General features: G+C 52.6%; 2 protein-coding genes across 5 annotated transcripts; one reads left to right on the top strand and one right to left on the bottom strand.

Moving 5' to 3' along the window:
• The first annotated feature begins 808 nt into the window (after positions 1–808).
• On the top strand, positions 809–17,095 carry CFAP157 (cilia and flagella associated protein 157). Its single transcript, XM_075905235.1, has 9 exons — positions 809–4,287; positions 6,751–7,022; positions 7,946–8,099; positions 8,592–8,859; positions 9,202–9,332; positions 11,344–11,494; positions 15,197–15,384; positions 16,065–16,236; positions 16,896–17,095. The coding sequence occupies exons 1-9, from the start codon at positions 4,070–4,072 to the stop codon at positions 17,028–17,030; spliced, it is 1,689 nt and encodes a 562-aa protein (XP_075761350.1). The 5' UTR covers positions 809–4,069; the 3' UTR covers positions 17,031–17,095.
• Positions 17,075–25,797, bottom strand: PTRH1 (peptidyl-tRNA hydrolase 1 homolog). Of its 4 annotated transcripts, none has more exons than XM_025182601.2 (6): positions 25,725–25,797; positions 21,121–21,340; positions 19,916–20,060; positions 18,584–18,629; positions 17,673–17,898; positions 17,075–17,422 (listed from the first exon to the last, which is right to left on the bottom strand). In XM_025182601.2, the coding sequence occupies exons 1-6, from the start codon at positions 25,791–25,793 to the stop codon at positions 17,283–17,285; spliced, it is 846 nt and encodes a 281-aa protein (XP_025038386.1). In that variant the 5' UTR covers positions 25,794–25,797; the 3' UTR covers positions 17,075–17,282. The 4 variants fall into 4 exon arrangements, with proteins under 4 accessions (XP_025038386.1, XP_006119069.1, XP_014426979.1 ...); XM_006119007.4 differs by lacking the exon at positions 25,725–25,797 and adding an exon at positions 25,508–25,695; XM_014571493.3 differs by lacking the exon at positions 25,725–25,797 and adding an exon at positions 25,508–25,695 and having other exon boundaries at positions 19,961–20,060.

Raw genomic sequence — 25,797 nt, 5'->3', positions numbered from 1 at the left:
CGGGGTTCGAACCAGCGGGGTTTTAAAAATGGCAGCTCCCCGCTTATGCAAATGAAGCCTGGGAAATTCAAATCCCGGGCTTCATTTGCAAGTGCGGTATGCCTACATTACCCTGCTAGTTCGAACTAGCGGGGTAGTGTAGATATACCCTGGGTTACATTGAGCAAATGGCCTGTAAAGTTTCTTGTTCAGTGATACAAAAATATTCACTCTTACTCGCTTGGGACTGTGCCAGGGCTCAGAGCTATTGCAGGGTGCAATCTAATTGGTCTCCATGCAGCCTTTGGTAAGAGCACGAGAGGCTATTGGCCAAATACTGCTGGCCTAGAACTAGTTCTAAGCTTGTATCAGTTTGTACAGGGATGGGCAATAATTGGACCAACCCAAAAGCGGTGGGGCTTCAGGTGGAAGGGGCGGAGCCAGGGCACTTCTGTGCTTCCCCACCCAGAGACATAGCGGGGGCAGTTGCCACTGGGTGCCATTCGTGCGCCCTGGGCCCCAGGAGCGCGGCGCCACCCCTGGGAGTGCGACACATGCGTGGCGCCGCCCTGGGTGCACGGAGCATGAGCGGTGCCACCTCCGCCCGGCCCCGCGCGGCGCCCCCTACAATGGGGTTCCCCGGGCAGTAGCCCGGTCGGCCTGTACCTTGGGCCAGCTCTGGGTGCAGGGAAGCGGAGCTCAGCTGGGTTGCAGAGTGAAGAGGTGCAGGGTGCTGGGCTGCAGGAGTGGGGAAGTGTGGGGTGTTGGGCTGGGCTGTGGGTGGGAGGGAATTGAGGAGCTCAGAGCTCAGTTTGGCTGCAGGAGGAGGGAGGTGGCGGGAACCGGAGCTAGACTCAAGGGGAGGAAGGGGCAGGAAATCAGAGCTGGGCTCAGCAGTTTTGCGGGGCTTGTGGGGAGGTGCAGGGAGGCATAAGGGATCTGACGACAAAGGGTGCGGCGGTTGGCTGATCCCCATCTAGACTACTGCGCTGTGCCGACAAACAGCTCATCGGCACAGCACGGCGGCCATTTTGATGTAACTGAAGCGGCGATTATTTAAATCGCCACTTCATTTTGCTATGTCTAGTAAACTCATCTACATGGCTCCGTCGACAGAGCCATGTAGTCTAGACACACCCTCAGTGAGAAAAAGTGCTGCTGTCAGAAAAAGTAAATTCAAAGTCTCCCCAATTTTCTTCAAAGATCACCTCTACCAGGCAGTGGTGCTTTTACTCATTTGTCCCTTATATGTTTGAAGGGTGACTAAATGTTATCTGGATCTTTTTGGGCCATGTCAACAGATTGTTTTGGGCTCAATCTTAGATTAAAATTTAAATTGTATTAGGCCCTTTGTAAGCAGGTTGGGAAGTGGTCTCATTTGGCAATTATTATTCTGTATTATTTACATAATATACACATTGCCATCTTGGTATTGACATATACATTTCTCAGTACCTTTACATATAAAATTGACCTCCCTGGGCAATGTACCTTGTAAGGAGTGATGGGGATACAATGAAGTTGTTTAAACAAATATGTTGCAATTGTAGAAAAAAAATTGTGTGTCTGAAAACTGTAGGTACTGGGGGTACTTATCAATTTTTTAAAAGGGATCCTTTATAAAAAAAAAAGGTTGAGAAATACTGCTCTAAACCATTCCTTTTGGCCACCCTGTTTCCTTTCTCCTTTGACAAGTTGGGCAGGTAGCAGTTTTGGTAAAAATACATCAGACATGTGCACGCAGTGCCTGCTCTACCTCAGCTGGTGCTGGATAATCAGAGCCTCAATTCTAAAGGATTACCAAGGTGATCAATCCTCCCACGTTTTGTTGTGGATTTTCCAAGGAAAATTCTGGTGTTCTCTATAGGTCACCCACATCTCCCAATCATAGCAGAGACTTGGGATTAAACGTGGCTTTCTCAACTAAAACTCTTATACGTGTTTGGATGTTGTGATTGTGAACACCTGGCGAGGCAGTCTGCCAAGGGCAAAGCTGGCCTCTTGAATCTCGGTATCTATGGCTTCAGTTAATGGCTTGTGTGAAATTTGGAAGAGCAGCTCAGAGAGGCCTCTCCTTTACTTAAGGATAGAATCTCACAGCAGCCTGAAGGAAAAAGTACTCATGGCAAACTGACAGCCTCGCTTGCAGCGTATCCTCAGCCTTAGGCTACTTATTGCTTCAAGAGAGCGAGGGTGATTCTCGTGTTGTGTTTTAGTTTTATTTAAAAAAAATTTCTGAGTGTTATTTTAACAGGTAAGTTAATCTCTTGCGTTCACTGACATAGCAAAGGAGGTGTGTAGGGGGGGTAATTGCCCTTCTGCTCCCCCTATCATAACTCTGCTCGCCTGCCCCTTCTCCATCCACCACCACCTGCTTAAGCCTCCTCTCTGCCTCTGCACTCCCAGCCCGACCTTCCTCCCTCTTCAGCAGTGGGATAGTGCCCGCCCCAAACTGGAGGGGGTGGGGGAAGACGCAGTACAAGCTCCCCCGCCCCTATCGGGTTCAGCTGTGCACCAGGTTCGGGGCCCTGTCATGTGGTGGCGGGAGAGTGGGGAGGATGCAAATTTTGCTTTTGTCCCCAGGTGCATAACACCCGTGCTATGCCTCTGTCCCCACCCATAGACCCTGAGTGGTCTGGGGGTGGCGGACTGTGCAAAGTCTTTGCCCCCCCCAGAGAGAACCACCAGCTGTTCTAAACAGCTGGTGGTTCCCTCCAGATACCTGTGTCCCTGGCAGCGGGAGGAGACTTCACGTGCTCCCCCCCTACTGCCCTCAGGTCAATCAGGGCCTGGGGAGGGGGAGCATGTGAAGTCTCTTGCTTCCTGCCCCTGCCCTGCAAGGGAGCTCCAGGCTTAGAGTCAACCGCCAGCTGAGCAGTAGCTGGCAGTTGATTTTGAGTAGAGCCCCTTACAGAACAGTAGGAGACTTTGCACGTTTCCCCCTACCCGCAGACCCTGATTGGCCTGGGGTTGGGGCGGAGCGGGCCGGATCCCTTTTGCCCAACCCTGAGTTTGTACGTAAGTGTCAAAGTTCTATACAAAGGTGAACGGTATCACTGTCCCTGGCTCCCAGGTGCCTCTGGTAGGTACCTCTGGTAGACTTGGAATTTTGCTGCCCAGTTCCAGGCTTTAGTGCCCAAATCGTGCTAGATTTTGTATAGGCTGTATTACATGACATCCACACCAGTGTGACTTCTCTAAGCAAAGCAGCCCCTGCCTATTTTAGGTATTTATAGAACACTCTGGCATGAGTGTATCTCAGACTTTTTAATGTATTTAGCTTCATGTGCCCCCTGTGAGGGAGTACTGAGGCCCAGAAAGACTAAGTTGCCCATGGTCATATGAGGAATGTGTGGCAGAGCAGGTATTTGAACTCACACCATCTGAGACCTTGACTAGAGCCTTACCTATCACACCATCCTTCCTCTATCCCACTTTTTTACAGACAAAACAGCTGTGTTTTCCTTGGTGTGTACAACCAAAGCCTTAGTTGTGGCTTTAAACCAAGCCAATGTGGCTGCAGCTTTGCATCCGTCTAATCTGGCGCACAGGCCAGGTAACATTCATGAGGGAAGAGGGCTTTTTCATGCTCATTCCCACACGAGGAAGTTTCACTCCAGATAGGATGGGTGCTTGGAGCAGGGGAAAGTGAGGGACTCAGGGTCCAGGGACGAATGCTTTAAAACGTGGTACTTTTTGATCATTGATTTTTCAGGGTGCTCATGGCCCGCCCTCTGCAGCAAACGGGGCATCACACACAAGCTCGAGGGAGCGGGCACCGTGCAGGGAATACCCTTCCTGGGGGACGCTGGAGGACAGCACAGCCTGGTGGCACAGCCCGGGGGGCCCCACTGGGGCAAAGTGTGCAGCCCACAGAGAACCCCGGTTGTGGGGTGGCCCAGCCGAGGGGGTCCTGCCCAGGGGCACTGCCCAGCCAGCCCCAGTTTGGGGAAGTCACAGAGCGGGGGTCGGTGCTGCCCAGAGATCCCAGTTCATGGGCGGGCCAGCCCAGGGGGTCTCGCTTGGGGGAGTCCTGCCCAGGGATCCTCAGCAGGGCGGCCTGGCCCTTTAAGCCCCGTGCCCCGTTGCTATGTACAGCGCGCTGCCCGGTTACGCGGCGCCTGCGAGGCTCTGCCCGCGGCCGCCGGCTCCTGCGCTTCCCCGCGCGGCCATGGCCCCCAAGAAGAAGGGAGGCGGCAAGAAGGAGGAGGAGGCCAGGCAGGAGGGGAAGGCGGAGCCCGCCGTGGCCAAGCACAGCCGGGAGTTCTACCTGCTCCAGATCCTGGACCTGGAGGAGCGGCTGGCCCGGTGCGGGGCCGGGGGCGCCCGAATGCAGAGGCCAGGGAGGAGCCAGCCCTGGGGGTGGCTGCGCCCCCAGAGGGGCGAGCTGCGGTATCCCCATTCCGGGGGGGGGGCTCTGCCCAGCTCCGAGCAGAGCTACTGGCTCCCGTTCAGGGACAGGGAGGGTGAGGCTGAGTTGAGGGCGGGGGCATGTTTTGCTGCAGACACGCCATGGGGAGACCGAGGCAGCAGCAGCCCCCCCCCCCCCCAAAGCCCAGCTGTGTTGGTGTTAAACAGCTGCCATGCCTCTCCCCAGAGGTGGCTGCAGTTCAGCGTGGGGGCGAAGGGTGTCTGTATACAGAGCTGCCCGTGTCCCTCCCCTGAGGTGGCTGTTCTTTCGGTGTGGGGTGGAACGATTCTTGTTAAGTACAGATTGTGAAACCATAGCATCCTAGAACTGGAAGGGACTGCGAGAGGTCATCAAGTCCAGTCCCCTGCCCTCATGGCAGGACCAAATACCATCTAGATTACCCCTGATAGAGGCCTATCTAAATCTGCTCTTAAATATTTCCAATGATGGAGATTCATGGGGGCATGTGATGAAACACGGCCACTGCCAATATTCAATAGCATTAAAATACACAGCAAAAAAAAAAAAAAAAAATGTAAAGTGGCAGAAAGCCAGGAGTATGTGCAGGGTTATTGCCATTACCTACTGTATGTGGTTAGTCCAGTCAGACAAGGGTTAATTGTGAGTCCATTCCATCTGCTTTAATCAGAAAACCTGGAATCTGATGTGTTCCTGTTGACAACAATGGACAAAACTAGGAATATTGTTGCAACAAGGGGCTAGTCTGCATCTGTGTTTAATTATCTGTTGCCTACATCAATGTGTGTTTAATCCAGAGAAAGATCTGGAAAGTGCAAGGCCTGGAAGCTGGTAAATTGGGCTATTTTAACCTCCACATTGCTTGAAACAGCCTTTCCTTTTTTTAATGGAAATTAAATATTTATTAAGGACATTCAGGGGCATCTTCTGAGATGCTTTAACATGCGATAATTCCCAATGCCTAAAGCCAAAGCAATGGGAAAGAGGAGATTCCAGGAGCTAAATAGCCCATGAACAAGTGTAATTTACTGTGGAGGGCTTTGGCTTCTGCAGAATAGAATCCGAGTGTTTGAAGAGACCTCAGGAGGTCATTGAGTCCAGCCCCCTGCCCGAAGCAGGACCAACCCCAACTAAATCATCCCAGCCAGGGCTTTGTCAAGCCAGGACTTAAAAATCTCTAGGGATAGAGATTCCACCCCCTCCCTAGGGAACCCATTCCAGTGCTTCCCCACCCTCTTAGAGAATGCTATTCTTGGAGGGCCAGAATAATGTCAATGGATCACTTAGTAGTAGTATTAGGAATCTTGGGAGCAGGACGCTATGGGACAAGGACATCTCCCTACCTGGAACAATATGAGACTTGCAGCTCTCATTTAAATAAATAGTTTCTAGCCCTCCTGGCTATAGGAAAAAGCTTGGTGACATGATGTACTCTAAAGGCTCAGAAACCAGATGGCCAATAATAACCCCCCCAAAAATAGTAATTAAAAAAACCTCCATGATTTTTAAGCGAAGCTCATGATTTCTGGAGGGCTTAAGAAGCGCCGCCCTCAAAACTTTGGGATCCCTTTACAGTTTGGAACCCTTTGGTGGTGGGAATTACTTATGAGTGCTTGATGGATGAGCACACTGCACTAGGCCTTCAGAAAGGGATTTAAGTGAGACTCGAGTGGTTTGTGGGTTAGGCCCTCCATGGAGAGGTAAATGTCAGCCTAAGGAAATCACTGACTGTTGTCCCTAGCCACGAAGCCTCAGTTGTGCTGCTTGTCTTTGGAGGTGCCTTCCTTCGGGGTGTCTGCTCTGGCGGCCAGGCATTTCAGAAATGTTGGCATCACTGTCTAGGCTCATGATAGCCCTTTACCACTGCTGCTGCAGAAACCAATTATAGTGTGGGTGAAACATTGGCATAGGGCACAAGAAGGAACCGAGCCCGGGGTCAAAGGTGCAGCTTCTCTTTCTTTTGCTCCCAGACACTTTGCTTTGAGCCTATGGGTCACATTCAGTGCTCGGGTAAGGAGGTGCAGCTCCCACAGAAATCAAGACACTTTACCTGATTGCAGCTGGACTCAGTTTGGCCTCTTGTGTTGGACTAAGAATGGCAGGGCTAGGCAGTGAGATCCTGTCCTTTGTTGCAGTGTCCTCTGTCGTCTTCCTGTCCTGGGACAGGACTGGAGGTGCCCAGATATTAGATGGGAGTGCAGGAGAAAGGGCCATGGGTAGTACCCTGCTCCAGTCCCACTGCAGTCAGGCTAAGAGCTGTCTCCTGTGTTTGCCCTGAGCCCAAGCACTAGGAGAGACTGGACCTACTGCAAATAGGTGGGGATAGGCAACCAGCCTGGACTCTGCTCTGACTGCCCATTTGGTGCTGCTTTCCCCGGCAGGTACCAGCGAAAATGGGACGAGCTGCAGGTGAACGAGACCCTCTTCAGGATGGAGTACGAGCAGATGGCCCTTGACAACAAGGAGATCATGGCCTTTCTCAAGAAGACCCTGAACCAGCGGGTGGATGAAATCGCTGAACTCAATGACCAGATGCTCAGCCTGCAGCAGGCCAAGGAAGCAGAGAAGGACGCCTTCGAGGCCCAGCTGGCCCAGGTTCGCCATGAGTTTCAGGAGACCAAGGACCAGCTCACTTCGGAGAACATGCTGCTAAGTAATGTGCCCTGGCTCAGATTGGCCCCTTCTCCCTTGTCATGGTTCTTTTAGGGGCAGTGGGCTGCCGGTGCTGCAGTGCAGGGACAGAGCCTGGAATTCTGGGGGGTGAACCGTTCCAGCTTGGGGCTGCAGCCATAGGCTGCTGAGAGAATAGCCAATGGAAATATTTTAGCTGGAGCTAAATATTTGGATCTGGAATTTGTACACCCCGAGCACTTCGTTTTGATGAAAATGATTTTTTTGCTTTTCATTGACATTTTCAGCGGAGCACTTTACATTTTAGCAATAAAAAGAGTTTGAAAAATGATTTTTTTTCTGGCCCAAAGTTGCTGAAAACAAAACAAAAAAAAAGAAAAAAAAAGTGGGTATTTGGCAGAAGATTTGGTTTTTTTTTTCCTGTTGAAAAATCTTAAAACATTCAAGGCAAGAAGATGCTTTCTGCAAAAATGTTTGTTTAGCAAATACCTGACTTGCCATAGCAGACGAGCTTCACTGGAAAATTTTGGACCACTTTTAATTCCAACTGCGTGGGGGGCATATGGAGGTGGGGAGACAGAGCCTTGTGGTGTTTTCACACTGGAGCTTCCCTCTTTCCACCACAGTGTGTAATGTGATGGCTCCGTGCTATCTGTTGCTGGTCCTCACGGCAGGTATTGCCTGGGCAGCCTCAGGCCAAGCTTTCCCCATATGCGGGCCTAGTATTGATATTACTGCAGTACCATTGCACTAGGTGCTTTACAAATGTACTGAAGAGACCTGGCCTCATAAAGTTTGTGATCAGGGTGGCTGAGAAAACACAGAATGGGTGTGTGGTGGTGAGAAAAGAAGCTGGGGAGGATCTCGCAATGGGATTTGCCAGCTTGTTGAACTCTGCCTCCCCCATCTCCCCTCCCCCCAGTCCTAAGTGATCTCTGCTGACAGGTGGGAAGCTGGCTGCGCTGGAGGAGTTCAGGATCCAGAAGGATGAGATCATGGGCAAGTTTGCAGCCCTAGAGGAGCAGCTGAAGAAACAAAAGGACGATCACAAGGAGTATATCTACAACCTGGAGAAGAAAGCTGTGCTGGACAAAGACAGGCCAGTGCCAGGCTCTAGTTCCCCACTTGAGTCCCAAGGAGGGAGTGGGACGTGGGAGCCAGAATTTCTATTCCTGGCTTTGCTATTGACTCGCTGTAGGACCTCAGTTTCGTGGGGACGATATTCCTGGGGAAGGGAGAGCCTTGGTGACTGGGAAGTGTTCTGAGCCCTGGAGATTCGGGGAGGTTCTCCCCCTGGGCTGAGTGGGATGCCAGGGGACCTGCCCTCTGCAGCTGGGCGGTAAATGGGTGCTGTGCAGGGAGAATTTCCATCTGGGGAGGTGCTGGAGTTCTGGGAGAGCTTCCCCAAAGCCTGGGGGTGAGTAGGATGGTGTGAAAGCTCCCCTATGGGTAGAGTGCCAGGAGCACTTCTTTGCTTGGGCTGAACCCCTTAGACTGGGGTCCGATTTGCTGGTACTGAGGCATTGGTAGCTGCTGTGGGTCCTACCCGGGGTGATGTCCTCCTCTGTGTGTGTACGCTCCACCCCTGCAGGCTGAAGAAGGAGATGATGCAGCGCGTTCACGTGGTGGCAGCCGAGTTCCGCAAGGTCTCCAACAGCCAGATGGCAGAGACCACCAAGCGCACCATCCGTGAGAACGTTGCCATCAACCTCCAGCTGGCCAAGATGTCCGATCGCAGCTACGACCTCATCCAGGAGAACGACAAGCTGAAGGAGGCCCAGACTGAGATGCAGAAGCAGCTGGAGATGCTGGAGCACAATGAGAATCAGATAGCCAAGAACAGTCTTAGCAACCAGAAGGCAAGAGCTCAACCAATGCTCGGAGGGAGGCAGGATGCTGGAGCCAGGCTGTGGTCCTGTCACTGCTCCAGCTTGTCTGCACCTAGGGACCAGGTGGTAGCTTTCAGGGACCTGGTCTCCCCATTCCCTGGCAGAGCTATTGCCCTAGAGTTTGCTCAGCCCCCCACGTACGTGTAGAGGCTCACCACTTTGTTGGTTCATTACCGAGGCAGTAGGAGCTGACAGTGGGCATGGGCAACTTTTAGCCTGTGTGTGGGTGGGAGTGTGTAGCCTGGGCTGAGGCTGGTACCTGAGATGTTCCTCTTGTCTCCTGATCCCACCACGTGTTCCTGCTGGTTTCAGATGATTTGGATGCTCACCAATAAATGCAAGGAGCAGCAGGTGCTGGTGGATGAATGCGAGGAGCAGAAGGAGGCCATGCACCAGCTGAAGGTGGCCCATGAGCTGGTGCAGAAGGAGAACCAGGTGCTACGGTAGGTGCAGCAGAGCGAAGGTGACAGCAAGGCTTTGAGATCTCATTCCAATGCTGCAGCTGGGCCCTTGTTGCAAGGACGTGTAGAGGCAAAGCAGAGTCTTTGTGTTATGGTCCCATTACACTGCCCGGGCTAAGTGTGGCCAGGCCAGGCTGGAGGGGAGGCCTCTGAGGAAAACCCAGGTAGGACAGGAATTGGGGTCCGTGTCTCAGTGTGGTGCTAGAGGTGCCGCACTGCTAGCTCTTTCATAAGATGAAAAATGTAGAGCCGGCCGGCTGGGGACTGGAAGTTCAGTTTCATGGGAAATTCTGACATTTTGAAAACTTTTTGTTCTGAATAAAAAATGTGAAAATGTATAACATTTAAACACGGGAATTTGCATTAGTGTTTAATATTAGCCATCGAATGCAGGATAGAATGTACTAGCTAACGAATGTTGTAAGTATAAATGAAATTAATCAAAACGAGGAAGCCCCAAGGGAACGTTTTGCCTTTTCAAAGTGCAGCAGGAAAGTCAATGTGATTAATTTGACTCTTTCGCATTGAAAATGTTGAAATTGACACATTTTGGCGAAAGTGCTTTTTTTGATGGAGAATTGTTAGAAGTGTTTGAGTAGGTCTTGTCCTGCCCCCTTGTGCCCATGAACCCCATCGGGTGGGAACTTGGAAGAGTTGTGGTGTTAACGGACGTGTCCTGGCTCAGTGCTCTCTGCAATTGCAATTCCACAGGGAATTGTCTTCTTCCCTTGCTGACCTAAACTGTCCTGCAGTGTTGCCCTGTGTGTTTTTCAAGAGTTGCTGCTTCCTGCCCTGGAGGTGGCTGCATTTAAGTGCTGAGGGACGTGATCCCTGCATATCCTGTATTCACTTGCTTCATAGGGCCCTTGTGATGCTTAACTAAGCCATGTCTGTAAAGCCTTTTGGATGGGAGAGCTGAGTATTATTGGGATTATGCTGCTGCTCACCCTGAGTGTGTCTGTGTGGCCTTGGCCCACTCAACCCTGTCACAAACTCAGCAAAGCTCTGTCATGTCCCTCCACACTCCAGAAGAGCCTGTGCCTTGTGCTGCACACAGCTCCCCAAAAGGCCTGCGCTGGAGCAAGGAAAATGGCCCGGTCTCTGGGCACATCCTGCCCAGCAAGGGCTGCTCTGATCACCCAGCTGGGGCCTCGGCCTGCAGTTGGGAGCTGTATATACAAGACACTCAGGGACCCCATACAGAGCCTGGTGTTCCCAGGCAGTTACCAGGGGTGTAACTCTTGGAAAGTATACTCGCTCTGAGACCTTGCTCCCACAGATGTGCAAGGTGTGCTTTGCCCACTGCAGGCCTTCCTGGGGACCTCACTCAGACAGACCTTTCTCTGAAGCCAGATTTAGCCCCCCCCCCTTCTCCCGCCACCATATCTCCCGGACTTACAGACAGGCTGGCAGACACAGACTTATACACACTTCTCCCTGGAGTCCTGGGTTGGATGGACAGACAGATACACGCACACATTTCTTTGGGGACCTGATTTGAATGGACAGACAAGCAGACATATATATACCTGGGGACCTGACTTGGACAGACAGACCAACTTCTTTGGGGACCTAATTTGAATTGAGAGCAGATAGGCCTCCCTGTGGAACCTGATTTAGACAAAAGCGACGAGGAGTCCTGTGGCACCTTATAGACTAACTGAAGTGTAGGAGCATAAGCTTTCGTGGGCAAAGACCCACTTCGTCAGATGCATCTGACGAAGTGGGTCTTTGCCCACGAAAGCTTATGCTCCTACACTTCAGTTAGTCTATAAGGTGCCACAGGACTCCTCGTCGCTTTTGCAGATTCAGACTAACACGGCTACCCCTCTGATACTTGATTTAGACAAGTTCATGAACATGCACACAGGACTCTGGGGCCTGCTGGAGTTGATAAGCATTTCCCCTAGAGCCCTGCACTCCAGGCGTCCCAGGTGAAGTGCTTGTTTGCTCCCTCACCCCCGGGTGTTCTTGTCTGCCTCTGTCCCTACAGACAAGAGCTGGAGGAGCTGAAGGACGAGGTGAGGAAGAGGAAGGAGGAAGGGCAGAGTCAGGCCAAGCTCCTGGAGGAAGAGCAGAAGCTCAGGAGGAATGCAGAGAGGACCCTGAACCAGGCTGTCCAAGCCCTGAAGGACCTGCTGCAGGTAAGACTCAAGCAGTCCCAGGGATTGGGGTGGGCATGCTGTGGTGGCTGTTTGCCATTAAAAGGGCCAGAGCCCAGCATGCTCCTGGGATGGGAATATTTCCTGGGTTTGCTCCCAAAAGCTAGAACAGAGCAGGACCATGGCCATAAGCCACCACCGGGATCACCAAGATCAAAGGCCAAGAACGACTTGAGAACTAGAAGCGGAGCAATATTGTCCGCAGGAGCCTGGGAGCCAGAACTCCTGGATTCTCTTCCCAGCTCTGCCATGCTCCATGCCTCAGTTTCCCACGGTGTAAAATGGAGATAATTATACTGATTGACCCTGCAGCTGGCTATGACAGGCTTGGGCAAAATACCCTCCATAGGCTGGATGTGGCCTGCCAAGCTGCCAGATCCAGTCCACAGACTCCCTGCCTGCCCCCCTGCATGCTGCTGAGAAATATAGCCCTTGTGGGGCTGTTTGAACAGCTGTGAGCCCAGCAGAGGGAAGAAAGTATTTGTGTGCTGTTCCCACCCCCAGCACAATCCCATTGGCTGGTTTCTGGCCAATGGGAGCTACTTTTTGTCAACAGGCAGCTTGGGAAGCACCCTCCCCTAAGGCTCCTAGCTGTTCAGAAACCATTTGGCTCCTGCAGCCAGTGTGGGGCAGGGCAGGCAGGGAGTCTGCTTGGGAAGGCTGCTGGTTGGGAGTCAAGCAGGTAGGTCTCCCATCCAGAGCCTGCCTCTGGTACCCCAACCCATTGCCCTCTACCCCACATAACCCAAACTCTCTGCCCCCCTCTTCTCCCCATACCCCCCCAGATCCTGCACCCCAATTCCCTTCCCCAGGTCACAGCCCCCTCCTGACCTAGCTCACAACCCAATCTCTCTTCCCTACCCCACAAAACCCAAACCCTCCCCCCTCCTACCTCCATGTGCCCTCACGGATACTGCACCATAGTCTCCCTGCCCCAAGTCACAACCCCCTCCTGTCCTAGGTCATAGCCCAAACCCCTCCATCCCCTCTCCTGCACCCTAGTCCCCTAACCCAGGTCACAGCTGCCTCCTTCACCCAAATACCCACCCACACCCTCTCCTGCACCCCAATCCCTTACTGCAAGCTCCCTTCTGCACCTAGGCTCCATCCCAAACCCACTGATTTGGCAGAGTGTGGCCCTTGACCACTTTCCAAATTCTTGAGTCACCCCCCCCGCAAACGTTATTGCTCACCCCTGGGCTGTGAGGCGTGGTCTGGTAGTGTTTAGAGGATCACAAAGCTCTTTCCAAGAAGAGGCTGTAGAGAGCAAAGCAGTTCTATTAAGAATGGGGTAACATGGGCATAGGCTGGGGCAGCAAGTGGTTGGGAAACTCATGAGCTCTTGTAGGATAAAAGAACTTGCCCAAAATCCTGCTAAGGAGCGTTAGAGGCCCCTGACTGAGAGCTCTTGAACCTTGTCCCTATCTCTCTTGGGTACTTCTATGGCCCTCATTAGTGGGAGCAGTATTTTTTCACAAACAACTCCAGGGAGGCAGAGCAGTGCTACCTCCCCCAGGGTACAGATGGGGCTCTGAGACAAAGAGACTAAGTGATTTGCCCAAGCTCACACAGGAAACTGGTGGTGGAGCTGGGAATTGGAACTCAGGCTTCCAGAGCCCCAGACTGGTCTCTGAAGCACTGGGCCATCTGCTGCCCTGATCCTTGACTCCATCCCTATCTTAAGAGGCTGGCTTGTGAGACAACTCCAGAGTCCAGCACTATCAGGGTTTGGTTTCATGGGGCTGTGTTAGTGTGGAAGGCTCTTCTATTGACTGGGATTGATTTTTGCATCCAGCAATGACAAGGTTGTGTCAATTAGGGAAGATTTGACATCAAGAGGGCTGGATTTTGCATCCATTCTGGTGATGCTGTCTCACTTGACGAAGATGCTGTGATAGTCCGAGAGGGCACGGTGGCTGTGCCTGCATGCAGACATGGCAGTGAGGTGTCCTGGCACAAGTGCCTTGCTCTGTGAGGGGTCTACCCCGAGTCTGCCATTCAAGTGATCTTTCAGATCAGAGCCACCAGCGCCTTGCTCAGAGCAAACACCCACTCTGGACCTTGGCATCGATTCTTGTGTGGCAGCTGTATTCGGCTCTTTATTTTGCACCAAACCAGACTGGGTTAGGGCTACTTTGGCTGGACTCACTGTAATTCCCCTTCTTTCCTATGGGGGGCAAGACTGTAGAGGCCGCTTGTTGGAGAAGGGGGTCCATGCTGCTGGGGCAGGTGCCCTAACCCTGCAGATACATGGCATTTATTGCATGTGGTGACTAGAAATCCCACCATTCTGCCAAGAGGGGGAGGGATAGCTCAGTGGTTTGAGCATTAGCATGCTAAACCCAGGGTTGTGAGTTCAATCCTTGAGGGGACCATTTAGGGATCTGGGACAAATCTGTCAGGGATGGTACTTGGTCAAGCTGGGGACCAACCAGCTTAGTAGTTCTGCAGAAAAGGACCTGGGGGGGTTACAGTGGATGAGAAGCTGGATATGAGTCAACAGTTTGTCCTTGTAGCCAAGAAGGCTAATGGCACATTAGGCTGCATTAAGAGGAACATTGCCAGCAGATCCAGAGATGTCATTATTCCCCTTTGTTCAGTTCTGGTGAGGCCACATCTGTAGTATTGTGTCCAGTTCTAGCCCCCCCCCCCCCCTACAAAAAGGATGTGGACACATTGGAGAGGGTCCAGCGGAGGGCAACCAAAATGATTAGGGGGCTGGAGCATATGACCTAGTAGGAGAGACTGAGGGAGTTGGGTCTGTTTAGTCTGCAGAGGCGAAGAGTGAGGGGGGATTTGATAGCAGCCTTCAACTTCCTGAAGGGAGGTTCCAAAGAGGATGGAGAGAGGTTGTTCTCAATAGTGACAGATGGCAGAACAAGGAGCAATGGTCTCAAGTTGTGGTGGGAGAGGTCCAGGTTGGATATTAGAAAAAACTATTTCACTAGGAGGGTGGTGAAGCACTGGAATGGGTTACCTAGGGAAGTAGTGGAGTCTCCATCGCTAGAGGTGTTTAAGTCCCGATTGACAGAGCCCTGGCTGGGTTGATTTAGTTGGGATAAGTCCTGCCTAGAGCAGGGGGCTGGACTTGATGATCTTCTGAGGTATTTTCCAGCTCTATGATTCTATGGTCCTACTGTGAGGGCAGGGTCCTACTGTGAGGGCAGGGGAGGGCAGGGGACTGGACTCCATGACCTCTCAAAGTCCCTTCCAGCTCTAAGAGATGGTATAGCTCCATATATATTAACTGAGCACTTGGCTGCATCCATGTGAGGATCTGACAGCATGATGTGGGCTGGGGGCGCTGGGGGCGAGAGGCCTCCAGCGGTGGGGAGATGGAGTCAGTGTGGGGAAGCTCAGGAATGCCTGGCTACTGTTCCAGGGAATGCCATTCAACAGTCTGGCTTCAACCTATAATGGCCCAAATCCCCCAACTCCAGCTCCCTGCTCAGCACAGTTCTGAATGATCTTGGGGCGTGACCCTGTGTTAGAGGGGCACCCCCTTCTCTATGGGGGCTACTGGGCTCTGCATGCACTCTGAATGCAGGAGCCAAGCCGATGGTTGTGGAGACTGAGCAGGGGGGTTCCTTGGCCTATTGTGGGTGCACAACACCTGGCTTTGAAGTCATGAGAGGAACAGAAGCTGCATTGCCATTTCCCCTTCCCTTGGTCTGTGTCCTGCAGGAGAGGCCGTCTGACGAGGAGGATGGTGAATTTGATATGATGTTCCAGCTGCGCCACCAGGAGATGCTGCAGAGTCTGCTGGCCCTGCTGAGGCGGGCGACCAAGGCTGGGCCCATGCTTCACGAGCAGGTGTTCAGGCCACAGAAAATGGCCAGCAGGGAGAATGGACTGAGGTCCACAGCAGGGAGGTGAGTAGGAAATGCAGGGAATAGCCCCCTTCTCAAGACAGGCCCTATCCTGATATCTCCTTGTACCTGAGAGAGGCAGGTCCCAGCTGGAGGCCAGGCCAGACCCCCCCGAAGGCAAGGAAAGAAATGGGAATGTGCCTTTTTTGCCACTATTCTATTGTCTCTATAGCCCCGTGTGACTGTTTCTGCTTTCCAGCTCTGCGACGGCCTAAGACCCTGCCTCCCTGCTCCTGGGCTCTCATGACTGCTCTGAGAGCCCTCCAAGAGAAGCAGCAATGGGACCTTCATAGATCACCATTAGCTCATTCCATGCAGGTCACCCACCAGCAATCAGAGCTGGGCACTCCCTCCAGCACTGCCATTGCCTCTGTCTCCTGCCTGTGCAGTTCTCTGGTCTCTGATGGTCTGCTTGCTCTCCCCTCCCCCCCTCCCATCTGGCTGATCTGTGCTGTGCAGTTGCCTCCAAAGCCCGTTCTGGCTTAGTGAGCTGGGGCGCTCACGCTAGGAGGCACCCTACCCTTCCTCCACGTCCCCCTTCCCAGGGCCTACAGTATCTCCTGGCCCCCACCATTCTACTCTCTGCCCCCTTCAGAGCTGCTGGTCAGTTCCCATCTGTGGCACTCCCCCCCCTTCTCTCCCCCCACGTATCGCATGGTCTCACCCATTCCCTTCCTCCTCAGCTCCAGCCAGCTGCACCCAGCCCTGTACCACAAGGCCTCTCATGTCACCTCGCACCACTGGCTGGCACATCGGAGGCAGGGCGTGCCGCTCTTCCGCAGCATGAGCAAGACGGGCCCACTGTCCAGGACCACCCGCGTCGGGACCACCCACTCCTACACCAGCGCCAGGGAGGTGAGGGGGGGCTCGGGCGTGGCTGGCTCCAAGAGGCTGGGCAGGCTCGGCAGAGGCTGCAAACTGACTCCCAACCCTTTGTCTGGGGCAGGGGAGGAGAGGGAGGAGAGAGGAATAATTTTTTGCCAGGGGGACACTTTTCATAAATTTCTGAAGTGGCCCGGGGCTGCCCTGGAAGGGGCAGGGCCAGGAGACTTTTCGTGCTCCCCCCTCCAGACTCTGATTGGCCTGGGGTGGGAGAGCACGTGAAGTTCCTCCCCCTGCTTCCCCTGCCCCTAGAGCGAGTAACAGCTGGCGGTTCCCTCTAGGTGCCACAGTGGGAGGAGACTTCGCACACTCCCCCCGCCCCCAGGCCAATATATATTTCTCTTGCTCCCTGCTCTCACCCTGCCAGGGGTGCATGAAAGCTAGAGAGAAACACCGCTTATTAACAGCTGGCAGGTCTCTCTAGCTGCCATGCACCCTTGGGAGGAGTCTCAGTTGGACTGGAGCAAGGGAGAGGCAGGGTGGCTGTGGGCCGGATCCATCCCTGCCCTTGTCCCTAATGCCCTAAGGAGCAGGGGAAAGCTTATCCAAGCACCAGAGACATTGCCCTGCCCCCATAGAGGGATGTAGCGACCAGTGTGACAGTGTTTGACTCATTGCCAATTTCCCAACAGCCTCTGGTGACTTCCTGGTCGGAGGACAAACAGGTGAAGCAGCAGCCGATTCTGCCCCTGCCGGAGATAGTGGCCAGACACTCCTTACAGGGCCTGCTGAGCAAAGAGGGAGAGGGGAGCACCCGTTTCTACTAGCTGATCCCCCAGGACACCCGTGCAAAGGAGAGGGACTGAGCATAGATGGCAAAGTCACAGGTTGGCACCTGGGTTTATTTTACAAAGCTGCCCTATAAAACCTCTGGAGTGACTGAGCTGTCTGGCTGGAAACCAAGGACAGACAAAGCCAAGCTGAGGCCAGGCAAGACCACCAAGGCCCAGACCTGTTTTGCAGCGAGAGGGACAAAGTGCTGTTGGGGCAGAGTAGTCCCAGGCTAGCACCCCTGAACTCTACCAGCCTCCAGCTGGGCTCAGGGGTGGAGTCTCGCCGGAGCTGGGAGTATTTCTCATGCTTATCCATGCTGCAGGGCCAGGTGCTGGCCCTCGGCCATGTGGAGCCAGGCCCTCTGCAGGGCTGCCTTTGCCAGCACCTATGAGGTTGGGAAGAGAAGCTTGTCACCTGACTGGGGAATGGCACCTTCTTGGGCATTTCCCCCCCAATTTCATTGCCAGGAGCTGCCTTTGGCCCCTCTGGGGTCAGTGCTCTCTGCTTAGCTTCCCCAGGCTGCCCAGCAGCGGCAGCTGTGCCCAGAGGCCCATTAAGGAGTCCAGGACCACTGCTTTCCAGGAGCACCAGATTCATAAAGTCTCCCTCCAGCTCAAAGGGTCAATGAGGCGTACTGTCTCCCTTGCTGCCAGGGGGTGGGCAGTCCTGCCTCATGCGCACAGCTGGGGTGGCCTTGCTGCTGTTCCTATGCAGGATGTGTTCCAGCAGCAGGTCAGCTGCCTTCTCCAGGACGTGCTGCACGACCTCCTGCTCGGCACCAGTGAACCTGTCCAGCACGTAACGATCCACCATGGCTTCGTCCACCGGCCGGCCGATGCCAACCCTGAGCCGCACCATGCACTACAGGGAGAGAAGGGGCTTCAGCATGTGCTGTGTGTCCTCTCCCCGCTGCCACCTGCTCCTGCTGCCGGGGCCTGCCTTCACCGAGCTGGGCTCCCGGCACAGTGCAGCAGTTGCTACAACGTGCTAACCGTGCTCAGCAAAGGTTGGAGCTAAAGCGGCTGCTGGATGTTCTGACGTGAGGCTGGAGGGCAGGGGAGCCCTGGGACTCTTACTAGCTAAAGGGGGAGCCTGTGGGCTAAGGAGAATCCTAAGTGCCTCATGAAAGCCCAGAGCCCCACACAGCAGAGAGCAGCCACGGCAGGGAAGCTGGGCTTGCATCCTGCTCTGTTCCTTTGTCTCCCGGGGCTGTAGATGGGTTAAGGCTGGGCTCCAGCTAACACCAGCTGGGGAAGTGTTTTGTCCAACAAACACAGTTCGGCTGGTAGCCCGAGCTGCCAGCCAGGCCATGTGGTTCCACTTTAACTAATTGCTTCCACCCCAGAGCTTGTGTGAGAGAAGGGCTGGGCTGGGAGCGGGAGATGAAGATCTCCTGTCTACTAGTGAGAGAGAAGCTCAAACAAAGGGAGTCTAAAGCCTTAGGGTGACTCACAGGGGGGTAAGTGCTTTCTGGGCTGGGGAGAGAGGGTGCTTTGCCTACGCGCTGCTAGATGATAAAGGTCTTTACCCTTCAAGGCCGACTTACATCTGAGTGCAGGGAGCTGATGCAGGAACGGACGCCATTATGCCCCCTAAAGAAAGCAAGACAGGGCAGCTGTCAGAGCCCTACAGAGCTCATCCAAGGGCTTCACATTAAACTCCCCATCCTCTTTGCTCTGTATGAACAATAACCAATCCCTGCTCCCAACCTCGGGGCCAGCAGGGGTACCGTTATCCCCCTTTTGTAGGACCCAAGCACTGGGCTTGTTCACCCACAGCGCTGCACTGATTTAACAAGAGGTGCAAGGTTTTCCCAATTTAGTTAACCTGGTGCAAATCCCATGCAGACATTTGGATTTCATTGTAAGAGCAGCCTAGGATAGCTCAACTTATTCAGGCTTGGGCTAAAGCACAAGTCACTCAAAGTGACATCTGAGTATCCAACCCAGAAATCTGATGCAAACTTCTGCAAAGAAGGCCCTGGACAGGCCTGCCTTGTCTTGCAGAGATTCTGAGCACCAGCAGCTTCCATTGACTGCACCTGGAGTTCTGGGTGCTTAATGTTTCTGAAAAATCAAATCTTAAGTGACACACCCAGGACCAGAGAGGCAATCGGTGTCAGAGAGAAGCAGCTCATGATTCCCAATCCCATGCTCAGACCAGGCCTCACTTACATGCAGAAGGCTCTGATCTGGGCCAAACCTCCTGGGTGATCCAGAGCTAGAGGATATTGCTAAAGAGGTTGCTCAGCTGGGATACGGCTGTGCATATACAATGGCCCTTGCCCTGCACCAAACTCCCCAGCAGGGGCTCTGGTATATGGTGCTTTCCACTGCGGGAGAACGGAGTATTTGCAGCACACTGCCTAGATTGGACAGGTCTGAACATAGCCAGATATGAAACGTGGCAATAAGAGGGGTGAGCCCGGGGAAAAGCGTGTGGCTAACATACTGAAAGGTCGCTCTTCAATCACGTCACTGTCACCACAAACAGGTCTTGGTTCTGTTAGGTCTCAAGTGGCAATTAAGGTGGGACACCGTGACTCAGGGAGGCTGCCTAGCACCACTCAGGGCATTCATGGCTGTATTTTATCACAGTAGCCTGGGCACCTGTTGTTTCCTGCGCACCTACTGCCAGAGCCCACAATTTAAAATATCTCTAGTTTAACTGGTGCTTTGACCTGGGAGCTGCAGGAGCTTGGGCAGACAGTAAAATAAACTGATGTCAGTGAAAGCTTGTAAACCACTAGAGAAGTGAGCACAACTTAGAAAGATTCTGTCACCAATCGGCTGCCACTTCTGCAATCCGGAGGATGGAGATAGCCCAGTCACAGTCCTGAATGCCCCATTTAAGATACATAGAGTAAGATGCAGCTCACACAAATCTTCCAGAGTCATTTTCCACAGGAGCTTTCCTTTTGTACCTTGCGCTGCCTCCCAGTTTTATTGCCATCTTCCCCAGTGGCTTGTCCAGGTCGTCATGAACCAGGTAAATGTCTTCTACCCTGAACTTGTAAATTTCAGCTTGGAAAAAAAACCAAAGACACAAGAAATGAAGCAAAATTAAATCCATCTGTCACCATCCCACAGCTTTTGGGACCTAAACAAAGACACTGCCTGCGTCAATGGAGAAAAATTACAGGAGACGAGGAGGGCAGGAAATGCATAGCTAGGCCAAGAGAACTTCTAACCTCAGGAATTCACTATCAGCAGTGCTGGCAAATTAGCTGCACACGTTGTCATGAGCTGTCTGATGTCTGCACCATATGATACTGCTGTATGCTGCTAATGTCTTTTGGCCAAAAGTACTTTACAGTCCAGGCCACTGAAACACAATGGGCTGAAAAGTCATAGCCAACTAGTTTGCAGCAGGCTACACAGCAGTGTGAGGAGGGGAACTTGTAGCCAAGGACACCAGGGAACAGCCTGACTCTTCTGAAAGATACCTTGGGATTTCTGGTATCCCTGCAATGCCCTCAGGACTTTGGTTCCAAACTCTACCACCTGTTTTTTCCTAGAGATGCCAAAATGGCAAACTACATGGAATTCAGTTAATTTTTCAGACAACATATGGGAGGTGAAGATTAACACAGGAGACTCTCGTGATTTGTGGAATCGCTATTCACTGTTCTGCATATGTGCGTTCCCCATGGCTCCTGGCAGCTGCAGGGAGTTCCTGTAATGTGTTTAGGAGGTTATGTGTGTGCACTGCCCTCTATTGGATAAACCTAGGTATGTTCAACTGTGTGTCATAGGCCTGATACTGGAAATGGAGATTCTCCTTTAGCTGTAGCTTGAGCTTTTAGATTAGGAGGACTTGAGCTCTTGTCTTGCTGCCTGAATGGCCATGGAATAACAAAGTCCTAAGAGGACACAGAGTTGTTACATCGTTGTCCCTATGGCAAAGAAAAGGAGACTGTCCCTGGCAGGAGTGGGCACAGTAGTCTCAGGACAGACTTGTTGCTCACAGCTCTGAGTGGCCCCCTATGGCTCAGAATGTGAAAGGTGAAGCACAAAGGTCCCTGGAAGGCTACAGTTGTGTGCATTGCTCAGCTGGCTCTTGGGGGTGTTCTGAGCCACTCACCAGCACTTGCTACACTGAGTCCATTGATGTTCATGAGCTGCCGAGGTTTCATCAGCACCAGCTTGGCTTCCTCCACGTTGGTGATGGTCACATCTGCACGGCAACGTCGATCTGCTTTCCATTGGTTGGCAATGTTCAACTTCTGGGCCAGCTGATTGAGCACTGCCATGCCCACGTTATGACGGGTTCCTTGCAGCCCGTAATTTCCTAGCCCTGCCACCTGCAAAGAGGGCCAGTAAAAGGTGTTACTGGGACTCTCTCTGCATCAAATCCAACCAGAGTCACTACAGCCAGCCCTTGGAATGTAGTGAGGTTCAAGTCTGCCTTCCCTGCAGCCCTGCTCCATTCACTACCAGGGCAGGAAACTCACTCAGCAAAACCAGCTGCTTCCCTTCAGAAGCAGCAATGCAATCACCAGGTCCATGGTTGGTTACTGTAGGGCCAGACTCTGTGACTTTGAGGGTCTGTCTCTTGTTAAACAGAACTGAGATGAGCTGAGCACTAAGACTGAGATGCTCAAATGACCTATGTGATCCCTGTCCCCCGCATTTATTCCAGCTGTACCCCCCTCTCTGGGAATAAAAGTCATAAGGTAACTAAGATCTGTATGTGTCCTGTGATTTTTTTTTATCCATACGCAGGGAGACAAAGTCCCTTAGAAATAACAGTAACTGCAGTTGGCAAAGTGAAGAGCAAAATCCAAGAAGGTGAACTCCAGCTGTGAAATATCAGTGTGTGGAGATGGCATCATAAAATCATTTATGAGGAGAAATGAGCATTTATTACTTGTATTATGGTAGTGCCTAGGGGCACCAGTGAAGGATCAAGATCCCACTGTGCTAGGGATTATGCAAACATAAAACAAAAAGTCCCTAATATCCCCAAGGGTCACAATTTAAGAATAAAACAGAAGATGATAAACCGATGATTCTGACAGTCAGATGGGTAGAGTCAAGAAAACAATAAGCCAATCTCAAGTATTGTTATATATCAAGAAAAAAGAGATTTGGAGAGACTGAAATGTGGATAATGAGGTGCCTTTGTGGATATTTAGTGGGAGCATCTCCCAAGCATGTGGCACCGTGTAAGAGAAAGCAGTTGATAAGTTGGCATTGTAGGTTGATCAGAAGTGGGAGTTAGGATAGTGGAGGAGGGAGGATAGGTAGGGTTAGTCTGCAGGGCATTCTGCATCAAAAAAGTTAAAATTCTGTGCACAATATTTTAAAATTCTGCAAATGTTCTTTATCAAATTAATGTGGAGGTTCCAGCATGGCACTGGGCAGCACAGGCTACTGGCTGCACAGAGGTAGGAGATCACTGGTCAGCTCCCCCTTAGGACAAAGTTTTTGTGGTGAGTCTGCATCCAATATTGACCCAGCACGAGGACCAGGCCTGCCCCAGAAACACCTCAGGGCCTTGCCCCTCCATGCTAGGGGCACCCGGTATGGGCAAGATCAAGTGTGAGGGGCTTGGTGTGTGTGTGGGGGGGATCCAGGTATGTGTTGAAAGGATTCTGTGTGGGCCAATATGGGTGAGGGCAGCTCTGTGGGTGATCTGGGTAGAGGCAGGATCTGGATGTAGAGGCTTGTCGGGGAGTTCTGGGTGCAATATAATGGGATTCTGCAGGGGGCACAAGCAAAAGTGGTTGAGCTCAGCGGCGGGGAGGTGCCTTGCTGTGGCTAGAGCTCTGCAGGGGGTTCTGGGCATGGAGGGCTCGGGGGGGGAGTCTAAACATTGGGAGAGTGAGGCTTAGTGGGGGTGGAGATCTAGGTGCAGATGGTTAGGGTTCCGTAGGGTGGGGCTAGGTGTTGGTGGCTCATTGGAGTGGATGAGCTGCAGGAGTGGGGCTTGTGTGTGGGGGGGGGGGTCTGGGTGTGGGATAGGAGGGCTCAGTGGAAGGGTCTGAATGCATGGGGACTGGGTGGATGGAAAAGCGGTTCTCTGTAGAGAGCCCTCATTAGCATATTTTTTCATGAAAACTTGTAGTGTAGATGTTTCCCCAGAGAAGAAGTTAGGGAGGAAAAAGATCCTCCAAAGGACACACTGAAGGAGGAATTATAGTTCTAGGAGAACCAGAGAGGATGGAGTAAGACAAGCCAACAGAGAAGATTTCAACATTCTGGCGGACAGGCAGATGACTGGTCAATGAGGATGTAGTACTGGTTCTGAGCTTTGTCTAGATAGAGGTCATTCAAGACTGGTGAGAGTAGTTTTGGCAGAGTGCATGGGACAGAAGCTGATTTGGAGAGGGACTGGGGAGGAGTTCCAGACAGTGAAGCATTCTATGAGTTTTGAGATGAAAGACAGAAGGGATGATAGATGGAAAAGTGTGGGGCAACTCCACGTTATGACATTGTATAGTGACACTATCATATTTGACTATGAAACATTTCCAGAGGTTAATGCAGTTGTGAGAGGGAGAGGTATAGATTACTAAGGAAGTACAGAAGGTGGTGTGGGGTAGCAGGCCTGAGTCTTGTTAGTTCATTATTAATTTATTAGAATACGGTTGTGAATCTATCATCCATAGAACTCTTTGGCTATGTCTACTCTGGTGGGTTCTTGTGCCAGAAATATGCAAATAGGCTTTGGCTAAGCGTGGAATATTGCTGAGCCTCATTTGCATACCTAATGAACCACCATTTTTTGCAGAAGAGGCTCTTGCGCCAGAAGGAACATCTACACTGCCCCTTCTTGAGCAAGAAAACCCCTCTTGCGCAATGCTGTTATTCCTGAAAATAATCAGCGTAGCGGTGTTGCACAAGAGGGTTTTTCTTGTGCAAGAAGGGGCAGTGTAGACGCTCCTTCTGGCGCAAGAGCCTCTTCTGCAAAAAAATGGCGGCTCATTAGGTATGCAAATGAGGCTTAGCAATATTCCACGCTTAGCCTCATTTGCATATTTCTGGCGCAAGAACCCACCAGAGTAGACATAGCCTTTGTGGCAGATAGAAAAATGTATTATTTTGGGAACCAAGCAGAGTATGTTGTGGGATAGGTGGAAGGGAACATAAAATATGCTAAAGCAGATCAGCCCACTGGCCCCTATTGATCTGTGACTACTGCTTAAAGGGGCTTATACACACAGCTTACTTCAGAATAAGGCATCACAGTAATAGTAAGCAACCAGAAAAAAATGATCCTGGGGGAAATCTCTTCTTGACTGGTCAAATATTGGCTTCAGCCTTGAACTGTTGGGTCACTCCCCTTGGCTATTTCATCTCATCCAGCGTCTTTGTGAATGTTCTCAGCCATGTAAGTGTCAAAGAGAGAGGATCAAGAGATAGGATTGCTCCTACCAACCAGTCTACAACTCACAAAGAGGCTGGAGCGCTTATGACTGGATTATGCTATTTGTTAACTTCTATTTTGTTCCACTCAGATATAGTTCTAAATCATGATTTTAGAAAAAAGGTGTGTGTCTATAACAGACAGTTGCAGCAAGTTTGCCCACCACTAGTTTAAAGTGTAGGCCCATGTGCCATAATTTTTTGCCAGGGACCACATCAGCAATTTTTGAAGTGGCCTTGGGGGGCCAGGATGCTTCTGGGCTCCCCCCCCCCCCCACCAACCATGGACTGGGGATGGAGGAGCCCCTTTGCCCCCCCCCCTTCCCACTAAGCACCCATGCCCCTTGCAGTGGGAGGAGACTTCCCATGCTCCCCCACCCCCAGGCCAATCAGGAACTGGGGGAAGCATGCAAACCCTCCTCCCACTCTGCCAGGAGTGCAAGGCGCTTCCACGCTCCTCACAAGAAGGAGGAAACTTCCTGTGTTCTCCCTGTCCCTGGGCCCTAATTGGCCTGGGGGCAAAGGAATGGCAGGGCCGCCGTGGGCCGGGTCAACCCACTTGGCAGCTGGATCTGGCCTGCAGAGGCCCATTTGCCTACCCCTGCATTAAACACACATCTGAAACTAATGTGTGCAAATCTTGATCTTGGAATCTGCACATTGATGCTTAAATCCTCCCTCCCCCGTGCACAGTCCTCATGGGTGCTTTGCCATACTTCGGGTCTGGTTGTACTTCCCCACGCCAGCAAGGGACAGAGCGTGGCGCAGGAAGCCGGCCCTGCAGCAAGCCCACGAGCCAGCGATGCCCAGAGCTATTGCTGCAGACCTTGGGGATGCAGGGTCTGTGGGGCGGGGCCATGGGACTCTTTTCAGCAGGCCGGGCGCTCCCCAAGGGCTCTGCACAAGCCTGGCACCACTCGGCCTCCAGGACACCTGCACGCCAGGGGCTCCCAGCTCCCCCGCGCAACCAGCTGTCTTGATCCCCGACCCGGAAGTGGTACCTCTGCCCGCGTTTCCCGCCCCCGCCGTGACCCAGGACATGATTCTCTCCCGCCCGTGCGTGACCCGGGAAGTGCTCCCTTTGCCCGCGCTCTCTCTACCAGGACCCGCCTCCCGGCGGCGCGCGACTCGGTCTCGCAGTGGCTCATGGTTCGGCTCAGTAACCTCCCGAGGCGCCTGGGCAGCGGCCGCAGCATCTTTCCTCCTTCCCCCCGCGGGGCGCGCTGAGACCGCCGCGCACGGGCACCCCTCAGCAACAGCCTCGCGGCCTCTAATGCGTCACGCCCACCGCGACCAATCACAAGGACCGCAACCTACCACGTGGCCGTGCCGTCTTGTTCGCGAGCAGAAGGGAGTCACGCTACGTGGGTTGATGGGCGGTGCCATTTCG

The sequence above is a fragment of the Pelodiscus sinensis genome, chromosome 22, assembly GCF_049634645.1.
Source record: "Pelodiscus sinensis isolate JC-2024 chromosome 22, ASM4963464v1, whole genome shotgun sequence".
NCBI classification, from domain to species: domain Eukaryota; kingdom Metazoa; phylum Chordata; order Testudines; family Trionychidae; genus Pelodiscus; species Pelodiscus sinensis.
Note: the sequence above shows the minus strand (reverse complement) of the source record. Positions and strands in the feature narration are given on the sequence as shown.

Bases quoted from the DNA above. Each gene is read 5' to 3' on its own strand.
- CFAP157 (XM_075905235.1), top strand. From the start codon at position 4,070: ATGTACAGCGCGCTGCCCGGTTACGCGGCGCCTGCGAGGCTCTGCCCG. The intron at 7,023-7,945 runs GTAATGTGCCCT...CTCTGCTGACAG, and splicing joins TTCGGAGAACATGCTGCTAA to GTGGGAAGCTGGCTGCGCTG. The intron at 16,237-16,895 runs GTGAGGGGGGGC...ATTTCCCAACAG, and splicing joins CCTACACCAGCGCCAGGGAG to CCTCTGGTGACTTCCTGGTC.
- PTRH1 (XM_006119007.4), bottom strand. From the start codon at position 25,603: ATGCTGCGGCCGCTGCCCAGGCGCCTCGGGAGGTTACTGAGCCGAACC. The intron at 21,341-25,507 runs GTAGAGAGAGCG...CCCTCTTTGCAG, and splicing joins CCGCCGGGAGGCGGGTCCTG to GTGGCAGGGCTAGGAAATTA. The intron at 18,630-19,915 runs GTGAGCTGCATC...TGCTTTCTTTAG, and splicing joins AATGACTCTGGAAGATTTGT to GGGGCATAATGGCGTCCGTT.